Source organism: Dermochelys coriacea, chromosome 13, assembly GCF_009764565.3.
Source record: "Dermochelys coriacea isolate rDerCor1 chromosome 13, rDerCor1.pri.v4, whole genome shotgun sequence".
Classification (NCBI taxonomy): Eukaryota; Metazoa; Chordata; order Testudines; family Dermochelyidae; genus Dermochelys; species Dermochelys coriacea.
Window position 1 is genome coordinate 3,661,973 of NC_050080.1, and position 18,604 is coordinate 3,680,576.

The window sequence follows — 18,604 nt, forward strand, 5'->3', positions numbered from 1 at the left end:
ATATTCCCCATGCCCTGATGTGTGGGTGAGAGGCTGGAATTATTATATTTCTAACATGGACATACTTTCAGATGGGAGTAGCAGAACTCTCTGGACAGGGGCTACTTCCTCCCTTACCTTGGATGAGGGTCATAACTCCACCGGTTCTCTATGCTTTGTGTCCCTTTGTACACCAGTGCTTCATGCCCAGCCGAAGCAGGGGTACTGGGCATTCATTGTTTTCTTTTCTGTGTCCTTGTCCTGGCACCTGCTGCTCCCCTCCCCCAGCTGAATAATCCGAGCACTCAGCAGTGAATCTAAAAGCACCCACATTTGCTTCATGCACATTAAGCACATTTAGGGCTCACTCCTGTGAGGTGCTCGCTGCTCTACCAAAGGAGCCATAGTGAGAGGCCATCTAGTCCAGCCCCCACACTGTGGACAGATGCATCACCAGACGCAGACTCATTAACATCTTTTTATTTACCGTACAGAAAAGGAAGGGGGTGAACGTGGCCCATCTCAAGACAGACCAAACTTTATTTCTTCTTGTAAATGTAATAACGAAAAGTAACCAGACTCCGAAACGATCTGTACATTTCAGAACAGCACAAGGGAGCAGTTGACGGCCGATGGAGGGCTGTGCTCAGCCAAACAGTACGTCTCAGGCAGAGTCCAACCTCATCTACACTCTTTTTCATCTTAAGTTTCATCTATTTTAATTTCCCAATTTTGCCCATGGTTGATGTTAGAAAAGGAAACAATGTGCCAAGCCCTGCTCTTTCCTGCCTCCGTCTCATGGTCATTTTGTTGGCCTGTTGCAATTCAGCATTAGCTGGGGGATGGGGGAGAACACTGATGGTTGCAATGAGAACTACATGATGAGCCAAACTTTCAGAAATGGCTCCTAATTGATTTCTGTTATTGTGTGTGAGAGCGATCCCCTGTGGGCAGAGACAGAATGGGGACAGCTAGTGTCAGTTTGTGCTCCAACTTATTTGCACCTGCAATTCTGTGCACACAATCACTCCAAGGCACAAAGAATCAGACTGTGCCAGCAAATCTGGCAGCACAATACCTACATTCACTCTGCTCCCTTAATGACTGTGCGCATAAATCCCCAGGTGACAAACGAGAGGTTGACTCGGGTGCCTTCAGAAGTGCAACACTATTGTGATTTCATCGCTTCATTAGAAGTGTGCCTCTCTCATGTGTATTATAAAGGGTCACAGCTGTGATTTAGTTGGAATATAATGAAGCAAGTCAGGGTCCTATAGGGCAAGCCCGCCTTGCTCTCCAGGATAGATGCCCTCCCATACAAACACAGGTCCCCCTGGGAGACACTGTGCAATTAGAGAACAATTGGGATGTTCTGAGCAAAGGCATCTGAATGGATAGACTAGAAGGCAAGTAGCAGATGCCTCTGTTTCCATTAGAATATTTATATTTGAAATGCCAGCAGCACCTGGTGCCAGCGCTGGGGACCTTGGAAATGGGGTTCCACCGCAAAGCTGTATGGTTCCAATTTGGAGCTAGAGCCAAACTCCTCCAAAGCTGGGAGGCCTTTGGACCTGGAGCTCTGGTTTGGTCCACAAAGGACCAAAGGGGCCAGCCACCAAGTTTGGATCCAGAGCTGAACTTTCCCAGTGTTTGGGGTATTCCGAGTGGAGGGTGGGAGCTTGAGTTGGGCTCATCGCTAAGGGTCACAAGGAGGATTAACAGTCAGTCATCTGAGACTTAATTAAAAGTAACCTGCTTTCCATACAGCTGAACTAAACCCATAGCTGGGCCGATTGGATTAGTACTGGTCCAAGTCCCAGAGCTGAGAGAGACAGAAACTGGGGAGAAACATTGCCGGCTGCAATCCCTGCCTGGTTTCTAAACATCTGGCTCTTCAGGGAAGCGGCAGCAGGGTGGTGCACCTGGGTATCACTCAAAGGACGGATTGGGGTGTGATGCCTGCAGAGCGCAGCTGAGCACGGGAGGGTGATGTGGGTCAGGAGGAGTGATGCAGTCCCTACTGGAAGTATCTTGGCTGGTGGGGGGCGAGTTTCTACAGGTCCAAGACCTCCCCCGAGTAGGCGTTGGGGTCCTCATCCGACCGCGTCGTCACCTTGAACTGGCGCCGCAGGAAGCCCCCATAGCGCTTCTGATTGTCCCATTTGAGCTTGGGGCGGATCCTGCGCATGAAGCCCCCGTAGCGCTTGTGCAGGTCCTCCAGCTCCTGCCCCTCCCCCTCGGGTGCCAGCTCCGAGCTCCGCTTGGGGTACTTGCGAAGGAAGCCCCCGTAGCGCTTCATCTCATCCTTGAGGTTTCCTTCCTCAGGCTCCTCCCCGTGGTCACCTGTCTCCCTGGCTTCCAGCTCTGGGTAGTCCTCCTCCACCTCAGAGGCCGCCCTCTCCCCCGGCTTGCGGAAGAAGCCACCGTACTTCTTAGCCATGCCACCTTTGCTGTGGGCGTTCTCACGCAAGAGGGAGAAAATCTTGTTCTTGTCCAGTTTCTTCATGAAGCCACCATAGCGTTTGACCAGGCCGCTGGGGAACTCGCCGGCGATGGGGCTCCCCTCTGGCTCTGCCGTGGCCTCAGCCTCCAGAGGGGACAGGCCCTGGCCTCCCACATCCACCATCAGTGGGGCGAGGAGAGCCAGAATGGTCTGGCACCTCTCCCACTCTGCGCTGGACAGCAAGGAACCGTGACACTCCAGCGAACAGATCTGCAACACACCAAAGAGAGCAAACCCATGACACCCGCCGGCAGTTCCCAACCACCACGGCTCTCTCCAGAGGGAGGAAAGACCTCTTGGGATTCCCCTTTCCAGTCCTTGAAGCGGGTCTAGTTCTACTTCTTGGGGTCCCATAACATCCTACCTTTTAAGGGCCTGCATCCCACCCTGCTGCAGTGGGTAGCTGAATAATCTAGTCCCACAGTGGGAAGCAGATGCTTCCCTTCTTCTAACATCCAGGGCCAGGGCCGGATACAGAGAGGGAAAGGTTGTCAGAGATTAAAAGGAGCCCCCACCCCACGGCCCTGATTCTGCATTGCGCAGCACTGGGGATTATCATAGACACCAGTGCAAAGTGGGTGCGAGATGCTGTCAGATCAGACTGGTAGCTTTGACACAGACTTTGCACTAGTGTAAATAACAGCACAAAGTACAGGGCAGTGGAGAACTGGGCCCGTGTTGTTGTTCTCTGATCTCCGCTGGAGCATGCAGAGTCCTGATAGTCGTCGTGCTCTCAGTCCAACCTTTCCCCAGCAAGCAGGACCAGCCACTTCAGCAGCCCTGCCACTGCCCCATACAAGGCAAGAAGAGATGCTCATGTTCAGCTAGATTTCAGAACTGTGTGAATAAAAGTGCATTAGTGTGCACAATTACTGTGGTTGCACGCACACAGCCAAGGCAACGACATGCAAACACAGATGCGCAAGTCTGGAAAATCTGGGTCTTTGTAGAGCCAGTGTTACCAGACCTGGAAATGGGCTAAAACAGGGGCCGGTTTGGCTACAGAGCTCATTTGATCTGAGCTCCAAAGCTGAGTTTGCTCCAGACTGCGCCAGGCGCAGGACCCAGCACTTACCAGAGGACTGAGGGGCTTCTCCAAATCCTGGGTCTGCACAGCACACACGGAGCACTGGGCTGCACAGTCTGCAAAGGCCGAATGAGCCAAACCCATGCAAAGAGCCAACACCAGGACCTGCCACTCCATTCTGCGCAATGGGCACTTCCTGCGGCAAGGGGAGAGAGAAAAACACAAGAGACCAATGATCTTTCACTATCAGATGCAAACCCCGAGGCAATGGGGTTACCCAGTGCTACTCTCCCATAGCCAGGGGCACCCACAGCACTCGGACATGGGCGAGCCCACTATGGAGAACACTCAGTATTTGACCTAGGAGTGCCACATCCACATCCCCCATGAGTCAGAGATCACAGCGAGGCTTCCAGAGCAAAATCTATTGGACCAACAGAAGTCAGAAAGAAAAATGTCCCTGCTGAGGCAGATGATAGTCCCCCGAGAGAGGGCATTGCACCGATCTCACACCAACAGTACCTACATGCAGGTGATCCCAAGGCAATGGCGCATGGGGCACAGGTCTGAAGTTCCTCACTCAGCGAGATTAAGTGACTTGCCCAAGGTCACAAAGGCAGTCTGGAGCAGAGCCGGGATCTGAACCCAGATCTCCTGAATCCCTGTCCCGGGCCTTGTCTGCGAGGCTTTACTTCCATGCAGCCTGTCCCAGAGAACACCCTCAGGCTGCCAGTGGGAGGGTGGCGTTAGCTATGGCCCTGCAGCTTGTGCTCAGCATAGCATGTTCACATTAGTCACACAAAAAGAACAGGAGGACTTGTGGCACCTTAGAGACTAACAAATTTATTTGAGCATAAGCTTTCGTGAATGGCAGAAAGGGGGTGTTAGCTGATCTCTGATGCAGCATGAATGACGATACAGAATTGCAAGATATGACTACAGCGCAAAACATACAGGCATAAACACACCCTGCCACCCATGTGCAGACAAACACACAGAGACACACACGCACACATACACAAACACATGTTCCACCTACATGTCTCAGAAACCCTTCACTTTCACCCAGCTGGTAACTTTTGCACATGTGCCTAATACACACTTTAGCCCGGAACTCCAGCTTATATAAATGAGCATAATTCCTTGGAAGTCAATGGCGCTAACACTGATCTACACAAGTTGAAGTTCTGGCTCTTTGCCTCCAACATACAGTAAAAGCTGTGTTATCTGGCACGTTATCAACCGGAAAGCTCTATTAGCCGGCATTTCTGATATCTCCCAATACAAAACTTCAGCCTAGTAACCAGGACTAGTATACTGCACAGGAGGTTATGCAATTTCACGTTCTGCACTCTACTTTTATGCAAAAGACGCAGAAGATATGTAAGCAAGCTGATGTCAGGGATTTATTCAGAAAAGCAGCTTCCAGGGTGTGTCAGGGTCATTACAGATTCAGCCCAATCTCCTACACCTTTTACATCTCCAGTGATAATTGAGGTTGATGATGATGACCCTGAGGCACTGCAAGATCCTAAAGTGCCTTCTGAATCAAAGAAGGATTAAATTGTGTTCCGTATAGTTTTAGTGTTCACCATATTTTTAGTGATCTGGGTGTACGCCATGCGCTGCCCATAGTGATATATAGTGTCATCACATAACCTACTGTATAGAAAACTTTACCTGTATACACCTAAGTGCTTCAAGAAACCAACCACTCTGCAGTGCAGGACTACTACTGGATTGTGGAGTACCTGTGTACTATTTTATACTTCATTCATTTTATCATATTCTAATTCTTTGAAAATTGGTATTCCGTTGGTAAGTAGCTCTCTTAGTTAACCGGAATCTTTGACTAACCGGCACCCCCCATCCTCCCCGGTATGCCGGATAACAAAGCTTTTACTGTATTTAAGGAAGCCCTGGTGTGACTGTGTACGTTTCTGACCTGTCTCTCAGTGTTCCTACTGTCTTGGTGACTGTTTCAAAGGTGCCTGCATACAGCATGTCTCTCATCAACAGGACCTTTCTAGCCTCATCAGCTCACGGAAGATGTGGGTCTCGCTCTTGTGGATGCTGTTCCGTAACCTGTTCCTCCTGGTGCATGAGTGAGAGCCATTCAAACACATTTATTCTAAAGCCTTTTATTTATCATTTTAAAGAGATTCTTTTTTAATCAACAGCAGCATGAATTTCTCTGCGGTATTGTTATCCCTGCGCTACCAAGGGGCTTAGAGAAGGTGAATCACTGCTTCTCTCACGTGGCCTTGAAGAATAAAAGCAATGAAATCCACAGCAGCTATTCACCAAAGGTGAGCAGGGGGAGGGAAGGAATTCAAGGTCTTTGCGTTATCCAGTGATGGATGGCAATACCTTTCCAGTGCCCACCTCTCCAATTCCCAGCTGCAATGAACACTTCACTCTCTGGTCTTCTTCCCTACGGGCCTTGATCCTTCAGAAGGAGGAGATGGGAAGGGGTGGAGTTCAGGAAACTAGGCTCTGAACCTAACCTACCTCCATGTCACATTTTGGATTCTTCATTCATCAAATGAGGCCACATGAAGCACTCCTCTCCCTTTTGGATCTACGTCCAATTGAGTCACACTCATGAGTGAACAGATGGTGCAGCTGGGCCGTGACATGAAACTGGCTAACAGCAGCAGCCATATTAGTTGGAGATTTCCACCCCAGAGACACCCTAGAAAGATTCCCTAACAGCCTACTAGCGCACCCTGTCCTCACACAAGTTTCCTCTCTCACAAAATTCTGCCCCCTACACACACACACACACACACACACACACACACACACACCTTCCTTCCCAAAATCCATCCTAGTGTTCTGTACCACACACACACACACACACACACACCTTCCTTCCCAAAATCCACCCTAGTGTTCTGCACCACACACACACACACACACACGCACACCTTCCTTCCCAAAATCCACCCTAGTGTTCTGCACCACACACACACACACACACACACACACACACACCTTCCTTCCCAAAATCCACCCTAGTGTTCTGCACCACACACACACACACACACACACCTTCCTTCCCAAAATCCACCCTAGTGTTCTGTACCACACACACACACACACACACCTTCCTTCCCAAAATCCACCCTAGTGTTCTGTACCACACACACACACACACACACACACACGCACACGCACACAAACCTCAGGCCGCCCAAATACCCAAACTCGCCTTTCCCAGGACATGCATTCAAAACACTTACACCCACTGGTCCACTAGGGACAGAGTAAGTGGTAACTAGAGTGGACCAAAGTAAGTCTTGCTGTGACTCATTGACTTCCCATGAGTTCACTGGTGTTGCACCCGAGAAGCAGGGAATTTGGTGTGATGCCTTGTTCCCACCAAGATTCCTCTGCTGACAGAGGAATGGGTGGTTTAGGATGAAGCAAAATGTTGTTGGCCCGTGGAGTGAAAGTACCTGCTCCCTACACCCCTCAACAAGGAGGAAAATAAGGTAAGAGGTGCTTTTATTTTCCAACCAGCCGTGAAGCAGATGCAGTGCAAGAACTCAGCCTTACACAGGAATATGCCATTTAACCCACATTGCCTGCAATGCAGGCCAACCCTCACACCTGCCATGAGATTACATGCGCTGGCCACTGCCCCCGCGCCCCTCCACTGCATAGCACCTGAACATCCTGGACTAAGCCATTTTTTTCAGAGCTTAGAAGTACAGCAGGGTCACATGAGCCCAAGATACCCAGAACATCTCAACTGTCAACTCCCAAACCTTCATTCCTGGTATCCCTAGGTCATTATTTGTTTATGTTCAGTACAATTTCAGAAGTACCCATGTGAATTAGGAGCGTACGTTCCATTGACTTTCAATGAGATGTAGGCACTTTGGAAAATCTTGCCCATTGTACCACATGTGTAAGAAGTTTAATTGTCTCCAACACATGCTTGAGCAGAAAATTAGCCACCAGTTGTGCCCTTGCTTTATTGTGAGCATGTGATAAGTGTCTTGTTACCTTCTTGGTCCCTTTTGCCTCCAGGACAATGGCATAACCCAGAAGCAGTCCATTTGGGATTACTGACGTATACTGAAATCTCTTGTATTCTCAGTCAGTATCTGTTAATGTACCATAATTGGCACTAATGAAGAAATATGTTAATGTTCTGATTATTAATTCAGGCTATGCTTTAATGTAATTTGAATTATCTGTATTATCTGTATGCTGAACTATCTGCATTAATAGAACATCAAATTCACCAGGCTCAAAGCTGTTATCAAGACAGTCAGTAAATGAATGGCTGAATAATGACAATACTTTGCACTAATGTAGTGCCTTTCATTTGTGGATCTCAAAGCACTTGAAAAGCCAGGAAGCCTCACACCATGACTGTGATAGGTGTTATCACAGTTTTAAAGATGGGTAATAAAAGGCATAGAAGGTGTAAGTGATTTGCTTAAGGTCATATAGCAAATCAACAGAAGAGAACACAGCAGTCCCTATCCCCAGCCTCCTACTCAAACCACTAAGTCACTCTCCCTCCCTGTTAACCTCTCGTGATGTGTCATTAGAAACAGGAATATGAGATACAGTATTGCTTTATTAGCATCTCTGCTAGTCATGCAAATAGAACTGGTCAGAGAAAACTCAGCTAATGCCAGTATTGGTGCAAAACTGTAATAAAACAGGAAGAGAATGCTCAATACAGCATGAAAACAAGACTGATTTTTAACAGCCCAATTTAAAGTGTTCTCGGTCTGGAAGACTGAAATGCTGAAGGTCTTGGCTCTGCATGGAAAGCGAAGAAGGGAAGGGAAGCAACAAAGAGGAGGGGCTGGTATGGAAACGGTTAAAAGGAAGACAGAGAAAAAGACAAATATGCCACTTGTCAATAACAGCAACATGTTCAGCTCCTCAGCCCAGGGCCATTAGTAACACAAGGCCTCCCAGCTTCTATCCCGGGTGCCTAGTGGGACCGGACGCTTGGCATCACGCAAAAGCCTGAGGAAGGTTTCCAACAGCACAAGGAAAGAAGACAGCAATATGCCTTATTTTCTAGCTATTAAAATCCCCATGCCCAAGGCAAGGCCTGTGTATGAGGGGAGGGAGGCACATATTTGGGGGCTTGTGAAAGTGGTGCTTGAAGCAGGGTGACTGACTTTTTTCTTGCCTAGAAGCCCAGCATCGCACAGAGCATTCTGTAAGCAGTGTGGGGCCTTCAATCAGGTTTGCATTCAACAGGGCTGTGGCACAGCCTCTCGCTGGGGCGTGCGGTCGAGCCTCTGATCTGAACAACTCCCAATCTCAGACTGGCCCCACACATACAGCCATTCTAGTGAAGAGTTCCCCTGCTTTATCCAAATCCCGATTTAGCCAAGCCAGCCCCATGTCCTTCATTCTGCTTGGATTAATGGGGCTCAACTCTGCCTCCTCCCTTTACCAGATAAGTTAAGTCAGAAGGGTCAAATTCACACCTGGTGTTTCCAGAGACCTCTTGACTTCAGTGGCACTTCACCTGCTTAAACCATGTGTAGATACGGCCTGGCAACTTGTCTTTTCCCTATTCACTATCGATCCAGAGTTTTCCGCATTAATAGCTTTTCTCTGTCTGATCCAGCGCTGAAAACGTCATTGATCTCTATAACTGAAACAAATGTCTGGCACCGGGGAACTGGTACCGATTTGTTCCTACGTTAGCTACGGTATTCCGTGACGTCAGCTCCTATATATTGATTTCTACCAAGATGATTTAAAACGCCTTGTAAAATGCAAACGCAGTGAATTAAATCCCTGGCTATCTGGTATTGGATTTCAGAGAGGAGATCAGAAAAGGAGCTGTCTGTGCCATTTGGAGAAGCCAGGCACCACCTTACACATCTGATAATATTTATCACATAGGCATTTCAAACCTGATGTGACAAATTCCAGAAGTGATTAACAGACTATGAAATCAGAGCATTTGCCTGATAGTTAAGTTATTGGATCAGGCACAATCCACTGAGCATAATCCCTACACCCTCCACAGACAGAGGACAGGGGATTTCATGATACCCCATGCATCTGTAACTCCTCTGGGCAAACTGCAGGCTACAGTCACCAGTCATCAGGCAGCCAGAGACCTCTCCCATGAACATAACTCACTCAGCACTGTAAGAAGTACTCCACACAGAGCTTAACTGCACTCTGCTCAGAAACGGAGAAGTGACCAATAAAAATAGAACAGAAGAAAAGGAGGGAGAGAAACAATGAAGGATAAAAGCAAAGGAGGAAACACAAGGAAGGGAAGAGGTAAAGAAAGTAGGAGGAAAATCAGAGTTATAGATATATACCATATTTTATGTAAGTACGCAATACCCAAACTATAATGTAGGTATATACTCAAACACACCCACCAATACACACCATGTTACACACATCCTGGAGAGATAGATCCTTGCATTAATGGAATCTTAATAGATGTAATACAGTTTAACCTCCTGCTTGCAGCTGTCTATAATTAAGTTAAATATGCACTTTTGGGGTTGAATTCTTCCCTGCTTGGTCTCTAATCAAAAGTGAATTTTTTTTTAAGTTCATGCAAAATCCCTTCAGCCATTTCTGAGAACATCATGTGCCACATTATAAATAAAGCAACAAATGTACAGAGTATTTAACTAATGAACAGAATGAAAAATGGGAAGTGAAGACTGTTTCTGTAGGTGGTCATTTCAGAATCAGATTTTCTATATATACACACCTACTGAATTGATAAGTGGTGTGATGCAACATAATTAGTGTTTAAGAAGGGCTGCAAGGTCCTCAGATGAAAGGTGTGAAAGATATGAAGATAATTATTTTTATTAATAATTATTATTGCCAATATAATGTTAACATACCTGGCACTGTATACAACACAGACAGAGTACACTTACCTCAACTCTTCTTTATTCAGCCCGGTTACACCAGTTTTTCCTCTTTAAAAGATCTATCATTCTGGATGGCTTTTAGGACCTTCAACATTTCTAACATCATTTCCCCTCCCCTCTCATTTGCACCCATTTTGTCTTTAAAAATTACCTGAAAAATGTCTTTTGTGCATGTTTGCTTTTACCACATAAAACAAAAACAAAACGCCAACCCTTAAAACAAAAATGCTGCAAAATTCTACAGTAACGATCCATTTCTTTGCAACTTCCAGTGCTGCTACTTCAGCGTTTGGTGCTATTGCTGTAGAATACTAGTCTTTTTTTAGGGGAATTTATATAAAAAAAAAAGGAAATAGGTGTTGTCCTTAACCTCCAGGTGCACTTTCTAGTTTATTCTGAAATATGATTTGTTTCAGCATAAGTAATTCTCTCCCTTCTTGAAAGATAGAACGATGTGGTACCTGAACTGAAATGAAGCACAGGAAAGACATTTACACAGATAGACTGGGTAGGTAACACACAGCTGTAGGGATGAAAAAAATATCTGGGGACAAGTAGCTCATCTGCATGTCTTTAAATAATTTAGCAATTGATAAGAGGTACTTGGCATGAGAAACCAAACCAAGTCCCTTTTTAATCACAGAGTCGCTATCTAAGCTGCAGCCTGTGAATCATTATTAGAAGTTGAAATGCAAGGAAAGGAAAAGCAAACCTGAAAGCAAAGAATTAAACTCCAAAAAGTGTTGGATTCAGGGATGAGCATCACACACACACCTTCACAGACGACGGGTACACACACACACACACACACACAGCTGGTGTCTTACCTGTGTGTTCCTCTCAGTTTCTGGAGAGCTCCCCGCCTGGGGCAGAGTTTGGGTGGAAAGTTGATTCTGGGAGCTGCAGGCTCCCTTGGAAAGTTGAGAGTCTCAGCAGATTCTGTCCATCTCCTTTCCTCAGCTTTAGGTTTATCTGGTCATCAGTGAAGGTGGGAGGGAGGAAACTGCTCCCTTTTTGCAGCTGTAGCTTTTGGCTTTGTAGCACCAAGGACTGCAGAGCTCTGCTTGTTCCCCTTTGGAATTACAGCCCTACTCTTTCTATCCCCTCTTTTTATTGACAAGGAGCCTCCTCCTGTCACTGAGCCCCAGCTCAGCATAGGCTCTCCAGAGCCAATAGGGAGAGACGGAAGCTGTGAATAATCAGTCACAGACTCCTCTCCACCGCCCTGAGTCGGGCCCCCAATGATCCCCAGGCCCACATCTGCTCAAAGCAAGAGTATGCAAAAGGGAGTATGAAGGAGGAGGGTAAACACACACACACACACACACACACACACACAGACACGTGCGCATACACACACACAGGCTACTGAATATCATTTACATTTGCAAATCTCCAAGTCTAACCCACTCCAGCCTGCTGAGCGCCTGCCCTGCCAAGTGGCTCTCCTAGTGACACTGCTGGGATGTGGGATTGCCGGCTGTGTCGCAATAAGACAGAGGACACGCCAGACCCAGAGACGAGCCCTTCCCAAGCAGCCTGGAACTTACCCGTGAAAAACAAATGGACAGACAACGCTCGTAGGCTGGCAATGGAGCAAGGTGCTTCTCACCTCTGGTAGCTGATTCAAATCCAGCCTAGACTGGTAGTCACCTTAAAGTCACCCACCTGCTGGCCACCTGGCAGCCTGTGTGAGATGAGATTGGTGGGTCTCAGCCAGCTTCCAGGGAATAGATGAAACTCACTATGAACACACAGTAGCTGGCAAAGAGGCCCAGGACTGAATATACCTTGGGAACTGAACTGCCATCCCCACCCACCCCTGGACAGGCCCCTTGGGATCAGAGGGGAGGCCACCCTGGCAGGAGGCAGCACACCGAAAGGGCACTGCCACTGCCCTGCTTAGTCCTGTTCTGTGGCTCGATAAAGGAATTCAGTCTCCAGGCCTGTTCATCTCTCACCAGCACTAAATTCAAACATCACCCATAAAGAGTCAAAATCAGTGAAGCTGCCACCTGCCCTCACCTGTTTTCCAACAGTCAGAAAGCCTTCATCGGCTCGGTAACGCCTTCGAGATGGAGTCAAGCTCCCAGAGCTATGGAAAAGACAGAGAGAGAATGCACAGTGCCCTGGACTCCAGGGAAAGGCCTGGCCCAATGAACTGGATGTGTATTTCCAAATATTAAACCCTGGGACACAGTGCCTTTAGTATTCAGATTTCTTGCCCACCCCCATGTCCCCACCCTCACTCCCCCCACTACCACCACCCAGCCACCCTCATGCTGCTGAGACATCTGTCACAAGGCCAGGAGGCCTCATAGGGCCTCTCCAGAATTTACCTCTACTGGCGACTATGCCAGACACCAATGTTCTCCAGCTGCTTCTTCTCAAAAAAGAGCCGGAAAGTAGCCACCCAGGGGACTAGTGTGTCTGAAGGCAAAGGGACTCAGCAGCCACAGGGGCTCTCCACCGTTGCTTCAATTCTCTCCTCCCTCCGTTTTGTATTGTCAGTGGTCCCTTACCTTGACCTTCCGGTGCTGTATATGGAGCAAGCCTCTTCACTTGTTCTAACCCTTCCACCTGCGCTTGCTATTGAAATGCAGGTTTTTATTCACAGCCGGGGTTGGCTGTACTTCCCCCCTGCCACACACTCCACCTCCTCTTTCCCTGCACATTGAGCTATTGATAATTACCTTGGGAAACAGACAAAGGGCTGGGAATACCATTAACATAGAAGAGGGGGGTGGGAGGCAGCCGGACATGGGAGAGACAGAAATGTGTCCAGATTCTATTCCCAGCCCTGATTCTGATTCACTAGGGCCCAGACTGGCACCAGGGCATTTTTAAACATCTGCCAACCCTCGATGCAGGTGCACAAGCAAAGATTTGAGTGTACAAGCCTTGAATTGCACACATACATAGGGGGTTAAGCTTGAGAAAAATTGGGCAAGAACTAAAGCACATTGTGGAAAATCTGGGCCTGTCACCTGAACCCTCTGTGCCTCAGTTTTCCCATCTGTAAAATGGGGATTCAATTTATCTGAGAGGGGTCATTCATCATGTAAGAGCATTAGGTGAAAGAAGCTATAAGGGGCATTTCTTTATCATTAGATCTCCTTATTGCCATGCTTCATCCCAAGCAGAAAATGTAGCCACAAAAACAGACTGAGCAGAGGTTATAGTGCTTATCAATGTGCCTGGGGGATCTTCCTTTACCTCTTCCTCTTTCGGACAAGTGTGAAAAAACTCCCAGAAATTTACTCACCATCTTTCTCTCTCTTTCTTCCCAGTAAGTCTCAGATGAAAGAAACCAGCAAGGACCAGAGAGCAGGAGACACCCAGCTGGGGTGATGCTCTAGAGGTTACAAATCTGCATCTCCTTTGTATCAGCATGGAAGCCTGGGCACAAACAGAAAAAGCTCCTCCCACCACCCCCCAGTAAAGTTTATGCCTTAAAAATGAGAGAGGCTCTGACATGGTTACTGCATGTGATGCCTTTCAAATATTAGTGATAATTCGGGATCTGAAGAACATACTATTTTTACCATCTCTCGCTCCAGAGGGATGTTTCCAGCAACCTTCCCTTCCCTTTAGCTTGAAAATTGGCTTGCTGGATACTTGAAGTTCCTTCCTGTGAATAAAGAGTTGGATTGAATTAGCAGGTAAATCTTAGTTCTCTACAAAAGCCTCAGGAGGCCACTTGGTAGGGATGGAAAGTTGCCCATGAGATATGAGAATCATTCAGCTTTTAATAAAAGGACTTTCAATGCCAATCCTTTCAAAGAGCTTCTTCCTGGGACGTGCACAAAACTAAGGTGATTTTTTACCTAACTGGCCAAGCCTATTGCATAACCAAACTCCACATTTGCACATAAAGATGGGTATTTGTGCACAGATGTCAGCTTGTTAGGTGCACAATAACCCAACTGTTGTTTACATGGGACCTTTGCTCATGCTAATTTTGAGGATGCACAGCTTGCAGGCCCTCTGAAAATCCAGCCCCAGTTCAGAGCAGGATACATGGAACACCTGTGTAATCATATGGGGGTGAAAATCACTCCTGTCCAGAGGATAAGCACAAGGTCCATATAGCACCTAAGTTCTGCTTGAGTTGGAGCATGGGATCTTCTGCTGACCCTTTGCACAGGGGTAAATTTCATCCTATGTTACTAGCCACTGAATCCCAAGAGAATTCAATGTGACTATTGTTATTCCAAAGGTGGCATGAGAAAGGGGAAGGCCATGGGACACTGCACTTTGAGACAGGACTTTTGTGTTCAGGACCTTTGCTCACCAGATCAAGAGTGGAAATGGAGGGGCAGCAGCAATTTCTGCCTTTCCATAAGATACTTCCAGTCACAGAAGGCTGGTACCCTCACATCAATACTCTGCAAAGAGTTATTATAAAGCATTGTGCCTTTCCAAAACTGGTCCTCAGGGATAGATGACAAGGTTTCATTTATCCACTGGAAAGACAACAACTGCTCTCCATTTGACAGCTCTGGCCATGGAGTTTGAAAGAGAAGTTCCCCAACCTACCCGAAGGAGTAGAGATTCCAGCTTGCTGCTCACATCTGACTGACTAACGTGTACTGGCACTAATAGAGAAGAAACTTGTCATGGGAGGGCATGCTACCAAGGGGCTGGAGCCACCATGTTACCTCATCCCAATCTTCTGCTTGGCTTTGCACAGATCAACTCAGGCTCCGGTGTAGTAAAAAGCAGCTGCAAACCACAAACACCCCTAGTCCGGCTGGTTAAGATCATAGTTGTCCTCAGAGAGATTTAACCCTGGCTGTTAGGCACAATGGGTATGATTCAAAGGCCACTGAGGGCAAGCCAAAAAGTCTCCCATTAACCTCAATGGGCTTTGGATAAGGCTCTATTTGGGCATAATGCTTAATACTGGAAAACATTCTCCATTTCTAGCAACTAATTCTCCCAGGTTAAGACCCCAGATGTTTAAAACCTGGTCTCTCTTTTTTAACCTGTAATTATATGGACCCATTAGATGTCATGTTAGTGTCTGATCACCTCCAAATGCCATCAGCCATATTCCCATAACAGTGCCTGTACAGCCAGGGACGTGAAATGCAGTACTGTAAGGCCTGATTGGAAACGGAACCTACCTCAGCCTTCCACGCTGCACCCCAGCTATTGTGAGAACTGAAATGGCTGTCAGATACATCATTACCTAACTGTAACGCACCACTTAATCAAACATTGATCTGACATCTGTTGTGCCCACACAACTGCAAGTGCAAAACTAGAAGCCAGGGTTTTAAAAAAAACACAAAATCTGTCCCCAAACGTATGACATATTGAATGCATGCATGCTGTGTGCAATTCACAAACAAGGACAAGAGGGAGAGAAGAGCTGCCTGCTCCCCATTAACCCTGCTTATCTTTAGAGACTCCAGTGCTGTGACTGATGGTGTAGCTCAGAATTCACAGAGAGCATCCTGGACGTCAGATGGAATTCAGCCCCCAAAAGGCACCTGAAAGTCCACAGCTGCTTTGCTTTGAACCAGTTCAGTTGCACCATAGAAAAACCTGCTTTGGGAGACCAAGCACCAGGCGTGGGTTATTCACCCAAAGATTAAAGTACTTGGTAATAAGATTTCTTAATAAGAGTTTGTTTTCTTTGGCTAGAGGGGAAAGTTAAATTGCTTCTGTTCCTAGAGCAGATGGAATGTATTATTACTCTCAATTTCTGTTACAGATTCTCTCTCTCTCTCTCATCTTCAGCCTCTACTGTAGCTAGTGTTGAGAGTCCTCTCGTCTCGCGTTGCTGGGTTCCCTTCCATCTCCCACAGCCTGACTTCCACTAACACTGTCAGTTCACTGACCATCTGGCGCCAGCTCAGCTGCTCAGGCCAGGGAACATGTAGCTACAGAGTCCTCAGCGGAGTCAGGGAAATGACAAAAAAGAAAACCCACTCACCAGTAAGTGTAATTAATATTCATCTGTCTCTTCCTAATGGGAGACTGTCTCTGACTCATGCTGACATTTCGCTGGGACAATGGTAATTAAGCACCTGGGTAAAAGAGACAAATGTGCAGTAATAGAAAAGTTAAGTTTTCTTAACTAGAGCAGTTAAAAGCTGGTTAGGAGGGAGGAGGGATTAGCATGAGTCTCAGGCTAGTGGAAAAATAAGTGGGAGTTAATTTCAGCTAATGTCACACAGCTTCTCTCTTTACAATTCTAGCCCCTCTTCACCAGGGCCAACCGGCAGCTGCTTGAAAACCCCTGAATTTTTGTAGCAGCTTGCAGAACTTTCCAAATTTCCTTGAATGAAATCAGCTTTGTCCTGAGTCCTCCCTTTTGATGACCAGGATGATCCTCCCGGAAAAGGAAGCGTCACCTTCAGTAAATCTCCCGGGGACACCACGTAACTGTTCAGACAACATGCTCCAACCAGCACCAACTCCACCATACAAGCCAGAGGAGGTGGACACCGAGGACTACAAAATACTAGGAGCAGCAGAACATTAAGGGGCTGCTGCTTTATATTGGAAGAAGCGTGTTGTATCTGTGGCAGCACCAGTCTAGCAGAGGAGTGAGCAGATGCAATACCTACTGGGAAACAATAGAGGGAGCAAGTCTGGGAAGAACATAGTGTCACATTATAATGAGTTCACTTAAAATCCATCCAAGTCCGACAACCAGCTTCTCAGGTCTACCAAGGTAGATCAAAGTGCATTGGTATTTATGGGGCTGTCCCCTAAACAAAGTATGAATGGCATCTAGATAGAAAACTATTACATTCAGCAAGGTGCTTCTAGCCTGCTCTGGCCCTCTCCCACTACTGCATCTTATGGGTTCGTTGTGTGCATGACCACAGGCTGCTGGGAATGGACATTTCCCCAGGCCGATCAAAACCCCAGAACCAGCACAGACTCCCAGACAGGAGCAGGTAACTCACTGCCCAGGAGCCATGCCTAGCTGCAAGTCCCCATGCAATAGCCACCACCATGCCCAACTAGGAAGCAATTCCTGGAAGTGTGGCCATCAAAATGGAGGTACTGCTGCAATTTACAGGCAAGCAAAGGGGCACTGCTGCTTGCTAGATCTGATCATAGAATGTGGTGTCTTCAAGAGACCAGCTATTTCCCAAAGGCTGTTGAACAGTCCTGATGGAACCACAACAGGTACATAAAGCTGCAGCCCTTGGAGACTGGATGGCTCAAATGCTTGGTCATGGAGATGCAGCATCTCTGGAGTGCCAGTTTTCTTCCAGTCCACACTGAATGTGACCGACAGTTACCACCATCTGACTACATGTGAGTGCTGAATGGGAAATGAGTTTTATTGGTCAGTCTTGTTCCTACAGCATAAAAAAAATCCTAAAAAAGACAACTGGCCCTAAATAGCTGCTTTATTGGCAGTCTCAGCAGATAGATGGAAGGGCAAAGTTGATTATGACCGGTAAGCTCCTCTCAACGTGCATGAGACCCATGGAAATAAACAGCCCTTCAGAAAATCTTTAAATATTGGCTCAGGAAGGCTGTGCACCAAGCTCCTTCCTCTTTCACTTCACTAAAGCCCCTGGCCTTCGTACGCAGCTTCACAACTTAGACCTGCAGTGCAGCAGGTCAAGGATTCACTCCCTACTTCCACTCAATCTTTAAGCACCATGGACAGCAAAATGATCCTGAGGAGAGCAGAGAGCCTGGAGCTGGGAAGGAAAAGGAGTGGGCAGAGGGGAGGGAAGGGGCGGTTAAAGAAATCACCCAGGGGTCAGTAGGAGAAGCCCACATCCAGGTTTGGAAGGAGGCTGAGGATTTTCTCCAGGGGACTGGCAGAGACCAGGCACACTGTGCAGAGGTGTAGGAAAGGAGAATGACAGCCACCCAGCATGTGGGTACCCGTTGACTGGCATCAGTCCTATAGCCAGCTACCTCCCATCCTACACCAGTGGCAGCCAATCATATGACAGAGGAGAAGTAAGGCCTGTACCACAGGGAGCACATAAAGATCACCTCTGGATCAATATTCAAGTGGGGGCAATGCCGTTCTCACATGCCAGAGAAGAGCCAGAGCTTCTGACAGTGGGGATCAGATGGGGATAATGTCTTGGGTCAGACAATGGCAGAGAGGCCTGCTAGCAACCAAGTGGTTCAGTCCCAAACATGAGAAAAGAATTCATACAGCTCCTACAATGCTGTCTGCCACTGGAGAGCAGCAACACC

General features: G+C 47.3%; 1 protein-coding gene across 1 annotated transcript; it reads right to left on the minus strand.

Annotated features, from left to right (window-relative positions):
- Nucleotides 1-450: 450 nt before the first annotated feature.
- PDYN (prodynorphin) lies at nt 451-12,589 on the minus strand. Its single transcript, XM_038369607.2, is given in 6 exon segments — nt 451-2,692; nt 3,558-3,705; nt 11,239-11,320; nt 11,323-11,453; nt 11,455-12,098; nt 12,437-12,589. Coding segments are annotated over 5 exon segments (1,134 nt in total). The 5' UTR covers nt 11,568-12,098; nt 12,437-12,589; the 3' UTR covers nt 451-2,032.
- Between the last annotated feature and the right edge of the window lie 6,015 nt (nt 12,590-18,604).